Source organism: Hyla sarda, chromosome 5 (genome assembly GCF_029499605.1).
Source record: "Hyla sarda isolate aHylSar1 chromosome 5, aHylSar1.hap1, whole genome shotgun sequence".
Lineage (NCBI taxonomy): Eukaryota > Metazoa > Chordata > Amphibia > Anura > Hylidae > Hyla > Hyla sarda.
The window spans coordinates 5753539-5777575 of NC_079193.1; the positions used below are offsets into that span (position 1 = coordinate 5753539).

The following is a 24037-nucleotide window of genomic DNA, read 5'->3' on the forward strand; positions in this document are numbered from 1 at the left end:
TTTTGAAGTGGCGGTACACCACATGTTGGTTCAAATTTCGGAGGTTTATCACTGGGCGGAAACCGCCTCCCTTCTTCTTGACTAAGAAGAGGTTGCTGACAAATCCCGGGGAAGATGGAAAAACTTCCACTATGGCTTTTTTGGTCAATAACTCTTGTATCTCGTTGTCTATGAGAGCAACGTTGAGAGCTGAAAATTTTATGGGGTGTGGAATTATGTCCAACTCCGGAGGGGAGTAGAACTCTATCCGGTAGCCTGTTACCGTATCCAATATCCATGCGTCTGACGTAATCGCAGACCAACCGTGGATAAAATACATCAGTCTGCCTCCTACCGGGACATGGGACTGGGGAAGGAGGGGTGTACTTACCAGTCGACGGACGGGATCGGGGGTAGCCTCTGGCACCGCGTCCTCTCCATGGCCTTCCTCTAGGAGGAAAGAACGGTGTGGGTTGCGCCATTGGAAGCGGGTAGGAGGGAGGAGCCTGAGCGTAGTGAGCTGGAGCTCTGGGTGGTGGCCTATAGTAATTTGATCGGCCGGCAGATCGGCCCCTATTTCTGCCAGCCCTGGCAAAAACCTTGGATGAGGTCCCTGACTTCTTCAAGGACGATTGGGCTTTGTCCAAGGAAGTAAATAACCCCACAAACTTGTTAATATCCTTTATGAGGGTGTCCCCGAAAAGCATGCCCTCGGCTGAGGGACCCGGTTCAGATTCCGCTAGATGGGATAGCTGGGGGTCTAATCTCATGAGGATGGACCTACGCCGCTCGGTCGCACAGGTGGTATTGGCGGCTCCGAGCATACAAATGGCCCTTTGGGCCCAACCTCTAAGCTGATTGAGATCTACTGGTTGGCTGGATGCAGCAGACTGTTCTGACAGGTCTAAGATCTTAGTCAAAGGTCCCAGAAGGTCTAGTATACGGTCTTGTATGGATTTGAAGGAGCGTTCAATGCCCTTTTTTGGGAATTTCCCATTTTTTGTCAGATACTTCATGAGTATCGGGTCAACCTCCGGGGTAACAACTACTTTCCTCGGTATGGAGGGTCTAGGGCATTCTGCCCTCAATTTATTTCTATTTGCCCTCTCTAGTGGTCTTCGGGTCCAATGTTCTACAAAGTTGGACACTTGTGGGAGAGGGGCCCAATCTCCGGAGCGAGGGTGTGAGATCGCCTCCGGGTCAAAGAATGGCTCCCCGAGGGAGTCCAAAATAGGGTCACCCTGGGTGTCAGGGTTAACGTTATTGGGTAACGTCACTGTCCCACCTTCCTCATCATTATAAGCAGACTCTGCGGAGGACTCAGAGCTAGCGGACGAATCTTCGTCAGTGGAGTCCACATATGAATCAGGCTTGGCCCGCCTAGCGGATCTGTGCCTCTTATTAGTTGTCTCCTCGAGGCCCGAGGGTCGTAGAGAGTCTGGAGGTAGTGTGGGTTGGCAGGCCCTTGTGGGGGCTGCCTGGAGCATGGATTGAACTTCCCCTGCCGGGGAGTCGTAAGCAGGCATCAAATGCTTGCGTTTGTGGGAGGATTTTCCTCTTTTAATTGTCGGATCAATGGCAAAGGCTGGCGGCCCTGAAAGGGGTGGTACCGTTTGCTGAGAACCGGATGGCAACGCAGCGGACGCCAAAGCCGCCTGAACTGATTTACTGATCAGTTCTTGGATTTGTACCGCATTCATGAATTGAGTAGCCTCGCCTGCGGATGGTAAGGCGTTTGAATTGGCTTCCTCAGACATATTTGATTAAGGCAGTAATCAGTAGATGTACTGTCAATATTTTTAAAATCAAGCACTGTACTATTGCACCCCCAGCACTGCTAGTTCTAACAGGGAGATCGTCTTAGGGATGCTACCAGGGGGCCGCTAACTAGCGCCAAAGTAGGGTAAAAACCTGCTGAAAAATCCGTGGCAAGTTCAGGCTCCTTTCCTCCACACCGTACGCGCTGGACTGAGCGATGTTGTGGGAGTTACCGAGGAGGCTGAAAGCCAAGGAGCGTAGTCTCGCGAGACTACGGCTCCCCTGAGTTGTGATAGGCTGAAACGCTGCGCTTCTTGTTTGGGCCGCCCCTTAGTGCGCGTCAGACGCGCGCGAAGGCCAGGAGCGGCGGGAAAGAAGCGTGGAAGAAGGAGGGCTAAGATGGCGCCCGCTAACAGACGGGAAAAGAGCGCTGATGTGAGTAGGGAAGAAAACGCTGTCGCAACAAGTGCCGCGTTATCTGTTATTGAAAAAGGACTATAACGATAGAAGATAAATAAAAACAAAAATACAATAAAAACAAAAATACAATAAAATAGTAATACAGATGGACCTCTGATAGCCCATAAGCGGGTGCGGAGGTACCGCAACGCTAGGGACAGCAGAGGTCGACACTATTCACTAATCTCTAATAGAGACTATTAACAAACAAGGACAATATACAATCTATACTTATCTGGCTATGAGCAGAAAGAAAGAGGAGGAGTTATGGTTCAGCAGCCCCCTTTATAGGAGCCTCCTGGGCTATGATTGGCTACAGAGTCCTCAGAGGGGCTGCTGGGAGTTGTAGTTGAGAAAAGTTTTTTCTTTGAATACATTAAAACTGAAAGTTCTAATTTTTCTGCTATGGGCATTAATAAAGAAAGATTAATGCAAGATATGAGCCTCCTGTCTGATATATAACTCAGGATCAGTACAGGATAAGTAATGTAATGTATGTACACAGTGACCTCACCAGCAGAATAGTGAGTACAGCTCTGGAGTATAATACAGGATATAACTCAGGATCAGTACAGGATAAGTAATGTAATGTATGTACACAGTGACCTCACCAGCAGAATAGTGAGTACAGCTCTGGAGTATAATACAGGATATAACTCAGGATCAGTACGGGATAAGTAATGTAATGTATGTACACAGTGACCTCACCAGCAGATTAGTGAGTACAGCTCTGGAGTATAATACAGGATATAACTCAGGATCAGTACAGGATAAGTAATGTAATGTATGTACACAGTGACCTCACCAGCAGAATAGTGAGTACAGCTCTGGGGTATAATACAGGATATAACTCAGGATCAGTACAGGATAAGTAATGTATATACACAGTGATCTCACCAGCAGAATAGTGAGTACAGCTCTGGAGTATAATACAGGATATAACTCAGGATCAGTACAGGATAAGTAATGTAATGTATGTACACAGTGATCTCACCAGCAGAATAGTGAGTACAGCTCTGGAGTATAATACAGGATATAACTCAGGATCAGTACAGTATAAGTAATGTAATGTATGTACACAGTGACCTCACCAGCAGAATAGTGAGTACAGCTCTGGAGTATAATACAGGATATAACTCAGGATCAGTACAGGATAAGTAATGTAATGTATGTACACCGTGACCTCACCAGCAGAATAGTGAGTACAGCTCTGGAGTATAATACAGGATATAACTCAGGATCAGTACAGGATAAGTAATGTAATGTATGTACACCGTGACCTCACCAGCAGAATAGTGAGTACAGCTCTGGAGGGTGTGGTCGCTAGGTGTGTCTGTTGCTGAGCTCCTGAGACTCCAGACTTCCAGAGGAGAGAGGCTGATTTTTCCACCTGCTTTCCCAGGAAGGTGGCAGATTCCTGGGGGAGCCATCAGCATGAATCCCCTGACCTCCACTCCTCGGTCCAGGCTGGCGAGGGGTGTAGAGGGAAAGCTACCAGCCAGTGCCCCGGCTGGAGGGGTTAGAAGATCTGGCAGGGTCCGCAGCGATGTGGATTCTGTCCCTCCAGCAATGGTTGGAAGCCGCAAGGCTCTCAGCCAGGAAGAAAAGCCTGCAAGCAAGACAAGTTTAAAGAAGGTCTCTGCAGCACAGAAGAGCTCCTCCAAGAGCCAGGTTGTGGAGCAGTGGGGCCAGAGAAAACCCAAGGAGTCTATGGCGACATACAGCTCCAGACTTGCTGCCAAGATTGGTGAGTACGAACTCCTTGGGAAGAAGCTGAGGGAGCTGAGAGAGGAGCTAAAGTTTGCAAAGTATCAGGTGAGCACAACTACCAAGCGGAAGAAACCAGAGTACTCTGCAAGGGTTAAGTCCTTGAGGCTGGAGCTGGAGGAGACTGAGCTGAGGAGAATGGCTGTCCTGGAGGGGAGCGATTTATTTAGGGAGAAACTTCTTAATGAGGATCGCTCCTCCAGGATGAAATCCCCAGTAAAAGAAGAGGAGATTGGGGGTGATTGTTCAGCAGATGAGAGCAGTAGTGAGGATGAGGTCCAAGAAATGGAGGCTGAAGAGGCTAAGGTGCTGGCAAGTGGGGAAGCTGTGGAAGCCAAGCCGCAGCCAATGCAGGGTGTGAACATGTCCCAAGCAAGTCTACCTGCAGGACAAGTGGCATTACCACCTTCATCGTGCGAGAGTGCTGGCGAGGAGGAGGAGGGTTGTGGTGGCGCCCTGCTGGCACAAATTGTAAAGATGGAGTCCCCCATGCATTTGGATAATTTTAGTTTTGGCGACGACCTTGGAGAGGAACAAATAATAAAAAAGAAGAAGAAAAGGCAGAAAAAAACATCTGAGCAAGTAAGCCTGATTTATGTTCCTTTTGTGCACCCTGGGCCGGCTGCAAAGTCAGTTCAGGGTGCAGACCCTGGTAATCTGCCTGTCCCCCCTTCTGCAAATGTGGAGCGGGGCCAGAACACCTGGGATAATAAAGTAAAGATGGGGGAAAGCGCTGACCTCGCTTGTCATAGTAGCGGGGCCAGCACCTGCAAAGATACGGCCAAGGGGCCGGACAGTGTTGCGGACAAGGTAGGCTGTCCCCAGTTAGGGGATATTGGCGTTGCGGGGCACTCCTCTGCAGGTGAGGGGGGGAGTGTCCAGGTGGCAGAGGTTGGTATGAAGCTCGGGCGGCCGGGCAATTATAAAGACAAGGGAGAGGGCAGCTCCCAGAACAGGTCTGGCACTGCAGGGCACTCCTCTGCAGGCAAAGGGGGGAGTGTCCAGGTGTCTGGAACCGGAGCGCCATTCTCGGCGGCCCAGTCAGCGGTGTCTGGCTCTTTTGAGTTGTGGCGCTGTGGTGGGGCTGCTGTGGGTGGAGCTGGCGGTGGAGGACTGGTACCACAGGAACATGGACATGATACAACCCATGCAATGTTAGTAGCAGTTAAAGAAATTGAAGCCGAGGTATTGGCGGAGGCCGAGGGCAAAGTATGCGACAAAGCAGCTTCTTCCGATATTTCTAAAGGGAAGACTGCTGCAAGGTTGAGTGTGCCCAATGAAGCCAATGATGCAAGTGTAAAGCCCGGCATCATAAAGCCAGCAAGATTATATCCCGGCCAGTCCAGTGCAGCTAGGCAGGAGGAGACAGGCACAAGTGTTATGTATAATGTTACTGCCTCTACTGTTGTTTCTGGGGGGAGTGGTGTCGGTCCGGCTGCCCCCCCGGTAGCGACTGCTCCAATAAGGAGTTATGCTAATGTCGCTGCTGGGGGTCCCAGGGGATCCTCATCTCTTAATCCAGGGGAAGGTAACTTGCAACAGCGCCTCCTGGAGGCTTTAAGGAGAGGGGATAGAACGCTCCAGGTAGAGGACCGGGAGGTCGACTTGTCTTTTTGGATAGAAAGACATGGACTTGGGGCATTCCGAGAGCATAATGGGGAGGTGGTCTGGTCCCTTCCAACAAGCGGGCAGGAGCGTGGCCGGAGGAATGTGGCCCGTCTGGTATGGAGAGGCGGTGATGCATGCCCTTCTAGGGCAAAAGTTGTGGAGCTTCTTTTCCAGATGGGATTCAGGGCTAATGACATCTTTGCTCTGATCCACCCCTTCGGTACCTCTGAGTTCGACATCAGTTTTGTGAAGCCAGAAGGGCTTGAGCTCTTTTGGTCTAATCACGCACTGGTGAAAGACGAGCCTGTCTGGCAGGATTTCGCTGTGAAGGCGGTATCCCGCCAGAGTTTTGTCAAGAAAGTGACCGTTCTGACACGTAACGAGTCTCTTTCTTGCTATGACATAATGACCTGGCTGAGCAGGTATGGGGAGGTGACGGACGTCCCCAAGAAAAATCTGGATGAACATGGCATTTGGTCTGGAGCCTGGACGTTTTCCGTCCGCCTCCGCCGTTCAGGTAACACTGTCGCACACATTCCATCAGCCGCCTTTCTCGGCCGCGATAGGATCCAAGTCTTTTACCAGGGACAGCCAAAGCTGTGCCACAAGTGTGGTGATCCCACACACTTTAGCGCAAACTGCACTAAGCAGATGTGCGCATTGTGCGGTGCGGAGGGTCATCTGGCTGCAACCTGTGGCCAGATTCGCTGTAACCTGTGTGGTGACCTTGGTCACCCATTTAGCCGGTGTCCCCGCTCATTCTCCAATGCTGTGACCACCCGGGATGGGGAGAGCAGTGAGGTTGCCTCATCTGGGGTGGGGACCAGCAGAGGAGAAGGGGCACTAGAGCCAATGAAGAAAGTTAAGAACAAGAGCCCCTCTAAGCTTAGGAGGGAGGAGAGGCGCAGAAGGAGCAGGGATCTTGAAAGTTCCCTGGTAGAAGGTGTAGTCCGGGATCCTGCTCCCGACGCTGGCTCAGAGAAGACAGCTGAGGCTCTTGGGGACGCCGAGTTAGGTGAAGAGATAAGGAAACTTCGTAAAGAGGAGGCAAATAGGGCCATTTCCTCAAGTTCCTCTCAATATGAAAGTTTGGATGAGGAAGATGGGAAAGGGCAAAAGGAAAAACAAAAGTGCGGCAGAAGGAGGCAGGGCCAGAGGGTACTCAGGGCATCATCTTCCTCCTCCGGTGTTGCAGGCCAAGTGCCTGGGAAAAGCCTGACCAACCCCCCTCTGATCGTTCTATCCAATAGGTATCGGGCCCTTGGCAAGGACTCTTCCCTTTCTTTGGAGGGGGAGGCTGAGAGTCTTTGTTCAGAGGCGGAGGAACCTCCGGGAGGTGCTGAGCCTGTTCCTTCTGAGGTAACTTCCTTGGGAGGGCAGGTGGCCCCTGGGTCAGGAGATGAGGATCGTGGGATGGATATGTCAGCATTCCTAAAGAGGTCTAAAAAGAAGGAAAGGGGGTCTTCTTCTGATGGGGAAGGGGGGAAGAAGAAGGGTAAGAGGTAAAGGGGATAGGCCATCCAACTCGATCACTCAGGATGGCGGCACTCACCCCATTGACGCTGGCATCCATTAACTGTGCCAGCATTAAGTCTGATATGGCTAGATTTGCAGCCTTTGATTTTCTCGGCCGAGTTGAAGCCGACATTTTGTATCTGCAAGAGACCAGGTTGTCAGATCTAGCCTCCCTGGTAAAAGCCAGGAGAGAGTGGAGGCGCGGCCCCTCCCACTGGTCTCTTGCGGCTGAGCCATATAGTGGGGTGGCGGTCCTTTTTACCGCTCCTGTTGAATGCAGACGGGTTATCGAGTTGGAAATGGGGAGGTGCCTGATCTTAGATGTCCTCATGAAGGGGCAAGAGCTCCGGCTCATTAACATCTACGCTCCACAAACAAAGTGGGACCGTAAAAGCCTCTTTATGAGGATCAAGCCCTTCCTTTTTACAAGTCGGCAAGTGATCTTTGGAGGGGACTTCAATACTGTCACGAGGTCCCAAGATAGGAGAGGCTCCAATGGTCCGCTGGCTTATGACAGTACAGCCCTCAATAGCATAGTTAGGGAAGCTCGCCTAGAGGACGCCCACATCCGGAGCCCCTCAGGCCACGCGGGTTTCACCTATCATCGAGGTAGCTGCAGGTCTAGGATAGACAGGTTTTATTTAAAGGAGGAAGCCGTCTCTTCCGCAGTGTCCGTGATTGAGGTGGAGTTCTCCGATCACTGTATGATTTTGTTTTCCTTGAATGTTTCAGAGACCCCCCGGATGGGTAAAGGTTATTGGAAGCTGAATTCGTCCCTCCTGGAGGAAGCGGAGATAAGACAGTCCTTTGAGGATTTTCTTCAGAGTCAGGTACCTTTACTGGGCCTTTGTAGTAGTAAGTCAGAGTGGTGGGAGATATTCAAGAAGCGGGTTGCGGGGTTCTTCCGCCAGCTCTCGAGCCTCAGGTCCCTGAACAGGTATCGCCTGTATCAGGGTCTGAGGAGGAAACTCGAGCTTCTCGTCTCGACTGGAGGTAGCCGAGAGGATATCTCCAGAGTGAAATCCTTGCTGATGAGGTGTCAGTACGATAGGCACGCATCTTTGGTTTTTGAGAGGGATTTCGGGAAGTACCGCTCGCCCGACCCTTACAGAAACTGTAAGATGTCAGTGAGTAGTAAAGTCATTTCAGGACTGATCGATAGTACGGGATCTCTGAATCGGTCCAGATCAGGGATCCTGGAGGTTGTCAGATCCTTCTACTCACACCTCTTGGGGAGGAAGGATCTAGATCGGGACAAGATGTCGGCTTTCCTGGCTGAAACCATTCCTGAGCCAGGGGTAGACCCCTCTCTTGGCGTTTTGGCAGAAGAAATCAGGGAAGAGGAAGTGAGACTGGCGATCGAGGGGCTTGCCCCTAAGAAGTCTCCAGGTCCGGATGGCTTAACATCCGAGTGGTACAGGACCTTTAAGGAGTCTTTAGCTCCCCTCTTGACTGAGGTATTTAATGAGTGTCTCTCCTCGGGCACTCTGCCAAAGTCAATGAGGAGGTCGGCCCTGATTCTTCTCTCAAAGGGTAAAGATCCTAGCCGGATTGAGAATTGGAGACCCATAGCTCTTCTCAATACGGACAGGAAGCTTCTGGCCAAGATACTGTTTAATCGGTTGGTGAAGTTTGCACCCCGGCTCCTTTCGGGGGCCCAGCACTGCTCTGTTCCGGGCCGAAGCACCTTAAGTGCTGTCCTCAGTGTCAGGGAGGCAGTGGAGCGGAGTAGTGCGGGTCTCTGGAAGGGGTACTTGTTGTCCCTGGATCAGGCCAAAGCATTTGATCGGGTGAACCACGAGTACCTCTGGTCCGTCCTCCTGAGATATGGCTTACCGAGTACTTTTGTGAATTGGCTTGTCATCATATATGCAGGGGCAGAGAGTTTCCCACTGGTGAACGGTTGGTCTGGCCGCTCTTTTGAAGTGGGGTCCGGAGTCCGTCAGGGTTGTCCTTTGAGCCCGCTGTTATACGTGTTCGCAATCGATCCCTTCGTCCGGAGGGTAGATTGTGGGCCGTTAGCGGGAGTCGGGATGAGTCTGGCGGAGCTGGATGTCGCCCAGAGAGTGGTGGCGTACGCTGATGATGTCACCATTTTCGTCTCCTCGAGGGTGGAGGTCGAGGTGGTGATGTCGGAGGTGGATCGTTACTCGGAGGCATCCGGGTCCAAGATCAATCGGGATAAGTGTGAAAGTCTCTGGCTGGGAGGGGGAGATCCCACGTTTGATCTCCCGGACACCCTTCCAGGGCTCCAAGAGTCAGCAAAAGTTTTGGGCATCACATTCGGCCAGGATGATTATCCCACCAAAAACTGGGACGGTAAGCTCCAGGATGCCACTCAGAAGGTGGACCAGTGGAAGGGTTGGTCTATGACCCTCAGGGAAAGGGTACACCTGATCAAATCGTGCCTGCTCCCCTTGTTTATCTATCTGGGCAGCGTATGTATCTTGCCAGAGGCTTACTACACTAGGATCTACAGCCTGTTTTTCCAACTGTTATGGGGGAACAGGTTGAACCTAGTCAAGAGGGAGGTTACGTACCGCACGAAGAGACTAGGGGGTTTATCTATGGTAAACCCTGTGGTGTTCTTAACGAACACCTTCTTGAAAGCCAACATCGCAAACCTCTGGAAAGAGAGGGCTCCTCCGTGGGTACTCTCCTGCAGGGAGTGGTTTCGGCCTTTCTTCCAGGAATGGGAGACAGGAGGGCAAGTGAAGGACCTCCGTACACCACATGGATATCTTCCGGCTTACGCTACCCCGACTCTGAAGGCGTTACGTCGGTGGGGTCTGGGAGTGTGGGAGATCAGGATCCAGTCAAGGCGTTCCCTTGACAAACGGGTTCTGTTGACCCACTTCCAGAAGCCTCTGGCGCTCAGGGACTGCCCAGGTCGGGATCTGAGGGTTGGTTTAAGTCTTTTGAACTCGAAACGGATCCCCCAGAAGTTTTGGGACTTGGCCTGGCGCTGCTTTCAGGGGAAGCTATGTGTAAGGGACAACCTGAAGTGTAGGAGCTCTGATGACCGGGACTGTCCCCGAGAAGAGTGCGGGAACACGCTGGAAAGCATGGACCACTTCCTGCTTCATTGTCCCTTTAATATAGGGGTCTACAACCGGGTGGGCGCTTCCATCAGCTGGAGTCAACTTGCCGGCCTTGCCTATCCGGAGTGGGCTTATGGAGCATTCAAGATCCTGGGTGGCCGAGATCGGTGCACATTATTTTTAGTTAGCTTAGTGGTTAGGTACCACACGTGGAATGCACGGTGTTTAGTATCTACACAGCGAAAAGTCCTCTCTGAGGTGGAGGTCTGTAGGAACATCACTGGTGACCTCGAGAAGATCAGGTCTTTAGAGTATGGCAGATTGGGTACAAGTAGGGCTTCTCTCCTATGGAGAGGGTTTTCATTTGATGTGCCCTAGATGCTGAACCCTTTGGGGGAGGCACCTTAATTCTGGTTAGGGATAGAGTGGTAGGGTCAGTGTAGGGTCAGTGTGTAGGGACAGCTTAAACTTTAGGGGCAGCGATAGTGTGAGTCTAGGGAAAGTAGGTGAGGGATAGGTTTAAAAATTATTTGGTATCTGGTCTGCCATACTCTGATCCCGGTGGAGGGCTGGCGCATGTCACCTTTAGCTTTTTGTTTTGTTTTAGAGAAATGAGTGTATGAAGGGCTTGCAGGTAACTGAACTTGGGCCTTACAATTGTTATGTTATGTATATAGTAATGTAGTTATATGTATAGTTATGTATATAGTTATGTTTATGTTAATAAGTGTATAGTATGTGTTTAAGTAATTATGTTGTGTGGCAAACCTTTTGGTGGCATGGCTGAATAGGCCTTGCTTTTACTTTCTTGTATATATGTATATAGGGGGCTATAGAATAGGTTGGGTGGGGGAATGGGGGGTAAGAGGTGAGCTGGGTGGAGCCATTGATGAACAATATTGGACTCCATGATGCCCGGCTCCTGGTGTGTATTATGGACTGGACTGGACATTTATACCATCTCATGGCCAGAGGGGCTGGAGGGGCTTTGGGATTAGATAGTGAAAGAGTTGTTATTGTTATTCATTTACCTGTATTTCTGTATTACCGTATATGTATGCTTATTTAATGTTTAGTTACCTTTCGTTTTAGTTAAGGCAGCCGGATCTATTTGTTTTGACATTTTTTTTTTTTTTTTTTTTTTTTTTTTTTTTTTTAAATATATATTAGGAGAGGATGGGTATGAGTGTGATATCCGCAAAAATTAATGATGGTGGTGAGGATGGGTGTGAGTGAGTGTGGGATCGGAGGGAGGGAGAGAGAGAGGGAGAGAGGGAGAGAGGGAGAGAGGGAGAGAGGGAGAGAGGGAGAGAGAGAGAGAGAGAGAGAGGAAAAAAAAAAAAAAAAGTCCATGTATGTTTATATGTATGTTTATATGTATGTTTATATGTATGTTTATACGTATGTTTATATGTATGTTTATATGTATGTTTATATGTATGTTTATATGTATGTTTATATGTATGTTTATATGTATGTTTATACGTATGTTTATATGTATGTTTATATGTATGTTTATATGTATGTTTATACGTATGTTTATATGTATGTTTATATGTATGTTTATATGTATGTTTATATGTATGTTTATATGTATGTTTATATGTATGTTTTGTCTGTAATGTATCTGCTGCCTGTTAGTCAATATTTTCATTATGTCCAGGTTTGGACGGCTTTTATTTCCTATTGCCGGGCATGGCAGAGTTTTTGTTTGTGTATTTGGTGTGAGTTTGGTGTGATGTATGGTGTTGGGGTACACATATTATTTCATTAGTTTATATATACGTGTACGTAATTAGTTTTAGTTGAAACTGGACTGGCTGGTAAAAGTTTAGTTTTTGTTATAATGACAATTTGTCTTATTTTGTTTCATATTTATGGCGCATGTAAGCTGAGTTTATGTTATGTATTATTGATTATGTCTGTTATGTTTTAGATTTTTATAATAAAAAGATTTACAGGATATAACTCAGGGGCTTTAGGGGTTTGTTGTTTGGCTTATATTGTTATATGTATTTGTTATTGTATTTATTGTTGTAGTCTATTTGTATACTTATGTATTGTATATATTGTTAGTCTGTGTATATTTTATGTAATGTATATATTGTATATATATATTGTGTGATGCCACCTGGGGTTTGGGTTTAGTTTAGGTTGGGTGGTGGGTTAAAAAGGGGGGAGGGGGTTTGTATGGGACTTTTATATATACAGAAAATCCTGGACTGGTTCATGGACGTCTGGTAACATGTACTGGGGGCATGGGATGCGGGACCAGCTCAGGGCCCAAAAAAAAAAAAAGGGGTGTTATTTTGTTTGTGTTGGTTTTTATTATTTTGTACATATTATTATTATTGTTGTTGTTGTTATTCTTTTTGGTATATTACTGGTATTGGGTTTTTGGTATTGCAACTGGGCCAGGAAATTCACATTTAGTATTAGTGTATATAGTTTATTAGTATGGTATGGGTATTAAGGGTATTATAGGAATCTGTCTTTTGTAAATATTGTATATATTTGTTTGTGTGCAGGAATGAGTGTGGGGTGGACCGGTGTTGTATTTTATGCTATTGTGTTGGTTTTATGATCATTATATTGATATGTTCTGTCGGATATGATATGTTTATGTTTTGTAATTTTTTTTATTGTTATGTTTGAAATTTTAATAAAAGATCTACAGGATATAACTCAGGATCAGTACAGGATAAGTAATGTAATGTATGTACACAGTGACCTCACCAGCAGAATAGTGAGTACAGCTCTGGTGTATAATACAGGATATAACTCAGGATCAGTACAGGATAAGTAATGTAATGTATGTACACAGTGACCTCACCAGCAGAATAGTGAGTACAGCTCTGGAGAGAGGTTGGGTGTGTCTGAGCTCCTGTGACTACCAGCAGACTATCAGAGAAGCAGAGTTTTTCACCAGCCCCTAGGTTTTTCCTGCTATGGACCCCAGAATTCCATCGTCCACTCCCCGTTTATGGCCGTCTGGGAGTGTGAGGGAGCATGCAACGGCCAGTAGCCAGGATGGGGTGAGGCGTTCAGCCAGGACCCACAACATCCCCTGCTGGAAGCTGCAAAGCTTCCAGCAAAAGTGTCTCCAGGCAAAGGAGTTCAGGAAAGGCTACGGTATCTGGTTCATCTGAACCCCAGCAATGGGGAGTAAAGGGGCCCAGAGAATCCCTGGCTACCTTCGGATCCAGAATCCAGGCTAAGATGGTGGAATATGAGCAACTCAGAGGCCTGAGGGAAGAGCTGAAGCTTGTGTCTTACCAGGCAGATACAGCAGCCAAGACCAAGAGAGCAGCATTCACTGCAAAGGTGAGATCGTTAAAGAAAGAGGTGGAGGATCTGGTGCAGCTGAGGTCGGACATTGTGGCTGGAGCTGGATTCCTCGGTGAGAAGCTGATCAATAAGGAAAGGTTCTCCAACATGCGTGCCTCCAGAGGTTCAGAAAAACTGCATGATGACTGCCAGAGCGAGGAGGAGGAGATGGAGGAAGGTGATGGAGGTGAGGAGGGCAATGTGAGTGGGGGGGATATGGACATGGGTTCTGTTGGTGCCACCAATGTTGCCCCTGACCCCCCACTTACCCTGAGGACTACATAATGGCAGCTCAGGTGGCCTTACCTCCCTCCAGCGAGGATGAGGACGGTGATGGCAGTGACTGTGGTGAAGGCAGCGGCTTGGCGGATGGGGGTCTCCTGCGGGCGATTGTAATGCAGGAGTCCCCCACCCGTCTGGAAATTTTTTCTTTTGGAGAAGATCTGGACCCAGAGGAGAAGGGGAGGAATAAAAAAAAGGGCAAGAAGAGAAAAAAAACTGAAGGGCAGATAAAGTTTGTGTTTTCTCCCCTCCAGCAGTCTGGGTCGGCTGAGAAGTCGGTTCAGGGTGCTGGGTCCCCCAATCTGCCAGACCTCGTTTCTGTAGTGGAACGGGGCCAGCATGGGGGATACAGTAGTGCACCCAAAATGTCCGCGGGTGCTATAGAAAATAAAGGGCACCCTCCTGTGAGGGGGGAGGGTGTCCAGGCACCAGAAAATGGCGGCAGTTTCACCCGTTCGGGGGGCGGTCCCCCGGTTGAAGTGAGCGGTACAGGTCCTGGCGCTGCAGGGCACTCCCCTGTGAGGGGGGGGGAGTGTCCGGGCACCAGACCTTGGTGGTTCAGGGGGTGGTCGCCTATGTGCGGTCGGTACCGTTTCTGGCGTTGCGGGGCACTCACCTGTAAAGGGGGAGGTTCCCTGCACGTCAGCTGCAGTAGGCGGGGCAGGAGTGCGTCCGGAGGGACAGCTCCTGCCAAAATCCATGACTTTGTGTGAGGGGGCGGGCCATCCATATCAGAGGCGGAGCCTGTGTCTGCACCCAAGAAGACTGGAAATGCAACCCTAGTCCTGAAACCAGCGACCCTTATACATAATGCAATAGACCCAGCCAGCCCAGCCTGTAATATACAGAGTGTAGGCAAGAGTGAAAGTGAGAGCAAAAATGTGTGGAAAAATGGTAATGTCCAGAGTGTGAGTTATGGTAGTGCGCATGGGAGGAGTTGTAGTAGCAGTGTGGATGAGAGGGGTGCAAGGGGAGTGCAAGAGAGGGGTGCAAGTGGAGTGCAAGAGAGGGGTGCAAGTGGAGTGCAAGAGAGGGGTGCAAGTGGAGTGCAAGAGAGGGGTGCAAGTGGAGTGCAAGAGAGGGGTGCAAGTGGAGTGCAAGAGAGGGGTGCAAGTGGAGTGCAAGAGAGGGGTGCAAGTGGAGTGCAAGAGAGGGGTACAAGTGGAGTGCAAGAGAGGGGTACAAGTGGAGTGCAAGAGAGGGGTACAAGTGGAATGCAGGTGAGGAGTGGTATTGGAATGCCAGAGAGAGGTTTGACTGACACCTCAGCTAAGAACAAGGGTCCTGGTTTGGGATCTGGGTCAGGTCCTGGTTCGACTGCCCCCCCGGTAGTTGCTGCTTCTCCCAGAAGTTATGCCAGTGTCACTGCCGGGGGGATCAGGGGGATCCCCATCTCCATCTGGCTCTGGGGGTCACTTGCAACAGCGCCTCCTGGAGGCTCTACGTAGGGGAGACAGGTCAATCCAGGTAGAGGGAAGGGGTGAGGTTGATCTGTCTTTTTGGATAGAAAGACACGGCTTAGGCGCCTTCCGAGAACAAAACGGGGAGGTGGTCTGGTCCCTCCCAACATCCGGGCAGGAAAGTGGCCGTAGGAATGTGGTCCGTTTAGTGTGGAGGGGCGAAGATGCGTGTCCGCCTCGGGGTAAGGTGGTTGAGCTCCTCCTCCAGATGGAATTCAGGGCAAGTGACATCTTTGCCCTGATCCACCCCTACGGTACTTCCGAATTTGACATCAGCTTCGTTCGGCCGGAGGGTTTGGAACTCTTCTGGTCGAACTATGAGGTGGTGAAAAGTGAGCCCGGCTGGCGGGATTTCGCCGTAAAGGCCATATCCCGTCAGAATTTGCCCAAGAAAGTGACCGTTTTGACACGTAACGAGTCACTATCTTGCTATGACATCATGACCTGGCTCAGCAGATATGGTGATGTGACGGACATGCCAAAAAAGAACTATGACAAACATGGGATCTGGTCTGGGGCCTGGACGTTTTCCGTCAAACTGAAGCGTTCGGGGAGCACTGTTGCCCACATCCCATCAGCTGCTTTTCTTGGGAGAGACAGAATCCAAGTTTTCTACCAGGGGCCGCCCAAGGTCTGTCACAGGTGTGGCAGCCCCACTCACTTTAGCGCAGCCTGTACCGTGCAGGTCTGTGCACTGTGCGGTGGGGTAGGTCATCTTGCCGCATCCTGTAGGCAGATCCGGTGTCATCTGTGTGGTGTCTTAGGACACCCTTTCAGCCGTTGTCCTAGCGCCTTTGCCCGTGCGACGGTCACCTTGGCTGGGGAGAGCAGTAATGTTGCCTCAGCTGGGGAGGGCACGAGTGCGGTTGAAGGTGCAACAGGGTCAGTGAAGAGGAAAAGTCCCGCCAAGCTGAGGCGGGAGGCTAATCGCAGAAGGAGCAGGGAGCTGGAGAGTTCCCATGTGGCAGGGGTAGCTTCTGACCCTGCTCCAGAGGTTAGTCCTGAAACTGCTGAGGCCCTGGAGGAGAATGTGCTGGAGGAGGAAGTGAGGAGAATCTGTGGAGAAGAGGGCAGCAAGGCCGATCTTTCCGATTCCTCCCACTGTGAAAGTGTGGATGAGGAGGGTGAAGAGCGGCCAAAAAAAAAGAAGGGCAATAAAAGGGGAAATAAGAGGTCAGAGCCCTCTAGTCCCCGTGTTACGGACCAGGTCCCAAGCGGAAGCTTACCTGCCCCCCCTCTGATTGATCTGTCTAACCGGTACTCTGTCCTTGATGACATCTCCTCCCCCTCTTTGGAGGGGGTGGTCGAGGATGGGGTACCTGAAGTGGGGGAGCCTCCGGGGGAACTGGGCCCTGTCCTGATGGGATGGTTTCCTCGGGGGATGGGGCCAAACCAGAGCCAGACGGAGATGGGGATTCAAAAATGGACCAATCAGAGTCTAAAAAAGGTTTAAAGAGAAAGAAGCCTCCTCGTCTGGGGATGAGGGGGTAAAGTAAAGACAGAAATGAGGGGGTTAGGGCCGTCTAACTCAATCACCCATGATGGCGGCACTCACCCCATTGATGCTGGCATCTATTAACTGTGCCAGCATAAAGTCTGATACGGCTAGATTCGCAGCCTTTGATTTTCTCGGCCGTGTTGAAGCCGATATTTTGTATCTGCAGGAGACCAGGTTGCCAGATCTAGCCTCCCTGGTAAAAGCCAGGAGAGAGTGGAGGCGCGGGCCCTCCCACTGGTCTCTTGCGGCTGAGCCGTATAGTGGGGTGGCGGTCCTTTTTACCGCTCCGGTTGAATGCAGACGGGTTATTGAGTTAGAAATGGGGAGGTGCCTGATCTTAGATGTCCTCATGAAGGGACAGGAGCTCCGGCTCATTAACATCTACGCCCCGCAAACCAAGTGTCCGTGCTTGAGGTGGAGTTCTCTGATCACTGTATGATTTTGTTTTCCTTGAATGTTTCAGAGACCCCCCGGATGGGTAAAGGTTATTGGAAGCTGAATTCGTCCCTCCTGGAGGAAGCGGAGATAAGACAGTCCTTTGAGGATTTTCTTCAGTCAGGTACCTTTACTGGACCTTTGTAGTAGTAAGTCAGAGTGGTGGGAGATATTCAAGAAGCGGGTTGCGGGGTTCTTCCGCCAACTCTCGAGCCTCAGGTCCCTGAATAGGTATCGCCTGTATCAGGGTCTGAGGAGGAAACTCTAGCTTCTTGTTTCGACTGGAGGTAGCCGAGAGGATATCTCCAGAGTGAAATCCTTGCTGATGAGGTGTCAGTACGATAGGCACGCATCTTTGGTTTTTGAGAGGGATTTCGGGAAGTACCGCTCGCCCGACCCTTACAGAAACTGTAAGATGTCAGTGAGTAGTAAAGTCATTTCAGGACTGATTGATAGTACGGGATCTCTGAATCGGTCCAGATCGGGGATCTTGGAGGTCGTCAGATCCTTCTACTCGCACCTCTTGGGAAGGAAGGATCTAGATCGGGACAAGATGTCGGCTTTCCTGGCTGAAACCATTCCTGAGCCAGGGGGAGACCCCTCTCTTGGCGTTTTGGCAGAAGAAATCAGGGAAGAGAAAGTGAGACTGGCGATCGAGGGGGTTGCCCCCAAGAAGTCACCAGGTCCGGATGGCTTAACATCCGAGTGGTACAAGACCTTTAAGGAGTCTTTAGCTCCCCTCTTGACTGTGGTATTCAATGAGTGTCTCTCCTCGGGCACTCTGCCTAGGTCAATGAGGAGGTCAGCCCTGATTCTTCTCTCAAAGTGTAAAGATCCTAGCCGGATTGAGAATTGGAGGCCCATAGCTCTTCTCAATACGGACAGGAAGCTTCTGGCCAAGATACTGTTTAATCGGTTGGTGGAGTTTGCACCCCGGCTCCTTTCGGCGGCCCAGCACTGCTCTGTTCCAGGCCGAAGCACCTTAAGTGCTGTCCTGAGTGTCAGGGAGGCAGTGGAGCAGAGCAGTGCGGGTCTCTAGAAGGGGTACTTACTGTCCTTGGATCAGGCCAAAGCATTTGATCGGGTGAACCACGAGTACCTCTGGTCCGTCCTACTGAGATATGGCTTACCGAGTACTTTTGTTAATTGGCTTAAGATCTTGTATGCAGGGGCAGAGAGTTTCCCACTGGTGAACGGGTGGTCTGGCCACTCTTTTGAGGTGGGGTCCGGAGTCCGTCAGGGTTGTCCTTTGAGCCCGCTGTTATACGTGTTCGCAATCGATCCCTTCGTCCGGAGGGTAGATTGTGGACCGTTGGTGGGAGTCGGGATGAGTCTGGTGGAGCCGGATGTCGCCCAGAGAGTGGTGGCGTACGCTGATGATGTCACTATTTTCGTCTCCTTGAGGGGGAGGTCGATGTGGTGATGTCAGAGGTGGACCGCTACTCGGAGGCTTCCGGGTCTAAGATCAACCGGGATAAGTGTGAAAGTCTCTGGCTGGGAGGGGGGGATCCCACGTTTGATCTCCCGGGCACCCTTCCAGGGCCCCAAGAATCAGCAAAAGTTTTGGGCATCACATTCCGCCAGGATGATTATCCCACCAAAAACTGGGATGGTAAGCTACAGGATGCCACTCATAGGGTGGATCAGTGGAAGGGTTGGTCTATGACCCTCAGGGAAAGGGTACACCTGATCAAATCGTACCTGCTCCCCTTGTTTATCTATCTGGGCAGTGTATGTATCTTGCCAGAGGCTTACTATACTGGGGTCTACGGCCTGTTTTTCCAACTGTTATGGGGGAACAGGATGAACCTAGTCAAGAGGGAGGTTACGTACCGCACGAGGAGACTAGGGGGTTTATCTATGGTAAACCCCGTGGTGTTCTTAACAAACACCTTCTTAAAAGCCAACATCTCAAACCTCTGGTCAGAGAGGGCTCCTCCGTGGGTACTCTCCTGCAGGGAGTGGTTTCGGCCTTTCTTCCAGGAATGGGAGAGAGGAGGGCAAGTGATGGACCTCCGTACGCCCCATGGATATCTTCCGGCTTACGCTACCCCGACTCTGAAGGCGATACGTCGGTGGGGTCTGGGAGTGTGGGAGATCAGGACCCAGTCAAGGCGTTCCCTTGACAAACGGGTTCTGTTGACCCACTTCCAGAAGCCTCTGGCGCTCAGGGACTGCCCAGGTCGGGATCTGAGAGTGGGGTTGTATCTTTTAAAAATGAAAAGGATCCCCCAGAAGGTTTGGGACTTGGCCTGGCACTGCTTTCAGGGGAAGCTATGTGTAAGGGACAATCTGATGTGTAGGAGATCTGATGACCGGGGATGTCCTCTAGAAGAGTGCGGGGACACGCTGGAAAGCATGGACCACTTCCTCCTTCATTGTCCCTTTAACATAGGGGTCTACAACCGGGTGGGCGCTTCCATCGGCTGGAGTCAACTTGCGGGCCTGACCTATCCGGAGTGGGCTTATGGGGCATTCAGGAACCTGGGTGGCCGAGATCGGGGCACTTTATTCTTAGTCAGTTTAGTGGTTAGGTACTACACGTGGAACACACGGTGTTTAGTGTCGACCCAACAGAAAATCCTCTCCGAGGTGGAGGTCTGTAGGAACATCACTGGTGACCTCGGGAAGATCAGGTCTTTGGAGTATGGCAGTCTTGGTACCAGTAGGGCTTCTCTCCTGTGGAGAGGTTTCTCATTTCATGTGCCCTAGGTACTAAACCTTTTGGGTAGAGTACCTTTTATTTTGGTTAGGGGCAGTGTTATAGGGATAGAGATAGGGTGAGGGTAGGGTCATATTTATTGTAGGGATAGAATTAGGGAGAATTGTAGGGGGAGTTAGGGAAAGAGTATAAAATGATTTATGTATCAGGTCTGCCATCCTTCTCCCTGGTGGTGGGCTGATGCATGTGCACATTAGATTTTTGTTTTGTTTTCAGTTGACTGGTATGAAGGGCTTACAGGCAACCAAACTTGGGCCTAAAGGGGGTTGTGATTCAGTGTGTATAAGTTTGTGTATAAGTTGGTTGGGAGGAGTGTTAGGTGGGGAGGGTGTATTTGTGGGTGGTGGTTTTTTGAGTGGTGTTTTGGGGACCTGACATGGGTCAGTTAAGGACTGGACTTTGAGAACTGTATGGACGGTATGGACTCTGACCCATGTACAGGAGGGGTGGTGTGGGTGAGGGGACAGTTTTAGTGTAGGTGTTTTCTGTAGTGTATTTATTATATTTTTGTATATTTTCTGTGATTTTTGTATATATTGTGTTTTGTATATATTGTGTTTTGTATTTATATTGTTTTATATTATATAGTGTATAGTGGCAGTCGGGCCAGTAAAAAAGCTGTGTCGTATGTGTATGTGTGTGTATATATATATATATATATATATATACATGTATGTGTGTGTGTATGCTTGTGTATATGCATATACACATGGTTTTTTTTTTCTCCCTCCTTGGGGGGGTGGCTCCCCTCCGGTGTCTCTGCTCTCCTCGCCTCCGGCTTTGCGGTCTCGCTTTTCGGTGGTGTTGTCCTCTTCGGTTCTGGCTTGCTCTTTTTGGGTCCGGCGTTCGCCGGTTTCTGGGCGGCGTGCGGATCCTCTCTGGCTGTCCTCGGCTCCTTGCCGTGCTGGGCGTGCTTCGCGTGCCTTGCGGCCGTGCGGGGGCGGTGCGTGGGGCTGGGCTCTTTGGGCCCTCTCTCCGGCCGCATCTCCGCGCTGCTTTTCCTTGCCCTTCTTTCACCTGTGGATCTCTGGCTGGGAGGCAGAGCGTTATTTTTTTTTAGCAAGTTGTGCTGAGCTATTTTTTTTTTTTTATATATATATTTTTTATCCCCTGGGTAAGGGTAATTTTTCAGTTATAGCCAAGTTGTGCAACTTTTATGTTCCTTTTCTTTTGTTTTGTTGTTATAGCCAAGTCGTGCTGAATTTTATGTTTATATATTTTTATAAGCCAAGTTGGGCTATTTTTATGTTCATTTTTTGGAATGCGTGTTTGTGTGTGTTGTATTGGTATGGGGAAAAAATTTAAGTGTATTTATGTAAGTAGTGGTTTGTATGTGGTGGTCCCTGTGGACGGTATGTGGTGGTCCCTGTGGACGGTATGTGGAGGTCCCTGTGGACGATATGTGGAGGTCCCTGTGGACGGTATGTGGTGTCCCTGTGGACGATATGTGGTGGTCCCTGTGGACGGTATGTGATGGTCCCTGTGAACGGTATGTGGTGGTCCCTGTGGATAATATGTAGTGGTCCCTGTGGATAATATGTAGTGGTCCCTGTGAACAATATGTGATATGTGGTGGTCCCTGTGGACGGTATGTGGAGTTCCCTGTGAACAATATGTAGTGGTCCCTGTGGACGGTTTGTGGAGGTCCCTGTGAACAATATGTGGTGGTCCCTGTGGACGGTATGTGGTGGTCCCTGTGGACGGTATGTGGTGGTCCCTGTGGACGGTATGTGGTGGTCCTTGTGGACGGTATGTGGTGGTCCCTGTGGACGGTATGTGGAGGTCCCTGTGAACAATATGTGGTGGTCCCTGTGGACGGTATGCGGTGGTCCCTGTGGACAGTATGTGGTGGTCCGTGTGGACAGTATGTGGTGGTCCCTGTGAACAGTATGTGGAGGTCCCAATGTTGTGGTCCCTGTGAACGGTAAGTGGTGGTCCGTGTGGACAGTATGTGGTGGTCCCTGTGAACGGTATGTGGAGGTCCCAATGTTGTGGTCCCTGTGAACGGTATGTGGTGGTCCCTATAGTCAGTATGTGGAGGTCCCAATGTGGTGGTCCCAATGTGGTGGTCCCTATGGTCAGATATAGGATACAGAGATTCTCATATATACAGCCGTCCTGTTGTTGTCCATAGCAACAAGAGTTCAGTTTATACTCTGGGTTTCTACCGTTCTGACACTAGAGGTCGCCATGACCCCACTCACTTGTTCTATTACTATTGTTATAACCAGATTATAGGAGTAAACATGGCCGACACTCACATTCAGGCAATAAACGCCAGCGGCAGCCATGATTGTGAAGTCCTGCAATGAGGACGGTGAGAGCGCATAACCGGAAGTGACGCCAACACGAGGTGCCGGCTTCCGCTTCTTGCCGTGGAGGTCAGAGCGTTGGATCAGCATGAAGCAGCATGGTAAGAAGGGGAGACCGGGGGGAAAGAGTCCTCGTATACAGAATCCACCCTATAAACGATTCCCCGTATACAGGATCCACCCTATAAAGGATCCCCTGTATACAAGACCCACCCTATAAAGGATCCCCTGTATACAGAATACACCCTATATAGGATCCCCTGTATACAGAATATGCCCTATAAAGGATCCCCTGTATACAGGATCCACTCTATAAAGGATCCCCTGTATACAGGATCCACCCTATAAAGGATCCCCTGTATACAAGATCCACCCTATAAAGGATCCCCTGTGTACAAGATCCACCCTATAAAGGATCCCCTGTATACAGAATACACCCTATAAAGGATCCCCTGTATACAAGATCCACCCTATATAGGATCCCTTGTATACAGAATACGCCCTATAAAGGATCCCCTGTATACAAGATCCACCCTATAAAGGATCCCCTGTATACAAGATCCACCCTATAAAGGATCCCCTGTATACAGAATACACCCTATAAAGGATCCCCTGTATACAAGATCCACCCTATATAGGATCCCTTGTATACAGAATACGCCCTATAAAGGATCCCCTGTATACAAGATCCACCCTATAAAGGATCCCCTGTATACAGGATCCGCCGTATAAAGGATCCCCTGTATACAGGATCCGCCGTATAAAGGATCCCCTGTATACAGGATCTGCCCTATAAAGGATCCCCTGTATACAAGATCCACCCTATAAAGGATCCCCTGTATACAAGATCCACCCTATAAAGGATCCCCTGTATACAAGATCCACCCTATATAGGATCCCCTGTATACAGAATACACCCTATAAAGGATCCCCTGTATACAAGATCCACCCTATAAAGGATCCCCTGTATACAGGATCCACCCTATAAAGGATTCTCTGTATACAGGATCCGCCTTATAAAGGATCCCCTGTATACAGGATCCACCCTATAAAGGATCCCCTGTATACAGGATCCACCCTATAAAGGATCCCCTGTATACAGGATCCACCCTATAAAGGATCCCCCGTATACAGGATCCACCCTATAAAGGATCCCCCGTATACAGGATCCACCCTATAAAGGATCCCCCGTATACAGGATCCACCCTATAAAGGATCCCCTGTATACAGGATCCACCCTATAAAGGATCATCCGTATACAGGATCCACCCTATAAAGGAACCCTCGTATACAGGATCCCCTGTATACAGGATCCACCCTATAAAGGATCCCCGTATACAGGATCCACCCTATAAAGGATCCCCTGTATACAGGATCCACCCTATAAAGGATCCCCGTATACAGGATCCACCCTATAAAGGATCCCCCATATACAAGATCCACCCTATAAAGGATCCCCGTATACAGGATCCACCCTATAAAGGATCCCCGTATACAGGATCCACCCTATACAGGATCCCCCGTATACAAGATCCACCCTATAAAGGATCCCCGTATACAGGATCCACTCTATTAAGGATCCCCCGTATACAGGATCCACCCTATAAAGGATCCCCCGTATACAGGATCCACCCTATAAAGGATCCCCCGTATACAAGACCCACCCTATAAAGGATCCCCCGTATACAGGATCCACCCTATAAAGGATCCCCCCGTATACAGGACAAAACCGATATACAGGATCCCCCGTATACAGGACAAACCCGATATACAGGATCCCCCGTATACAGGACAAACCCGATATACAGGATCCCCCGTATACAGGACAAACCCGATATACAGGATCCCCTGTATACAGGATGCACAAGATTTAT

The 24037-nt window shown here is 49.8% G+C and overlaps 2 protein-coding genes across 6 annotated transcripts in view; one reads left to right on the forward strand and one right to left on the reverse strand.

Annotated features, from left to right (window-relative positions):
- The window catches only part of CNBD2 (cyclic nucleotide binding domain containing 2), an 82693-nt gene extending 60469 nt beyond the window's left edge, over positions 1-22224 (reverse strand). For 2 of the 5 annotated variants that reach the window (XM_056518746.1, XM_056518745.1), the window contains exon 1: positions 13404-13640. In XM_056518746.1, coding sequence (XP_056374721.1) covers positions 13404-13564 — 161 coding nt within the window. In that variant the 5' untranslated portion in view covers positions 13565-13640. Of the gene's footprint in view, positions 1-13403; positions 13641-21944; positions 22015-22112 lie in introns of those variants that run through there. The other 3 variants (XM_056518747.1, XM_056518748.1, XM_056518749.1) reach the window with 3 other exon arrangements.
- Positions 22139-24037, forward strand: part of TBRG4 (transforming growth factor beta regulator 4) — a 40691-nt gene continuing 38792 nt past the window's right edge. The window contains exon 1 of the mRNA XM_056518750.1: positions 22139-22264. The gene's annotated coding sequence lies outside the window, so the exon portion shown is untranslated. The remainder of the gene's footprint in view (positions 22265-24037) is intronic.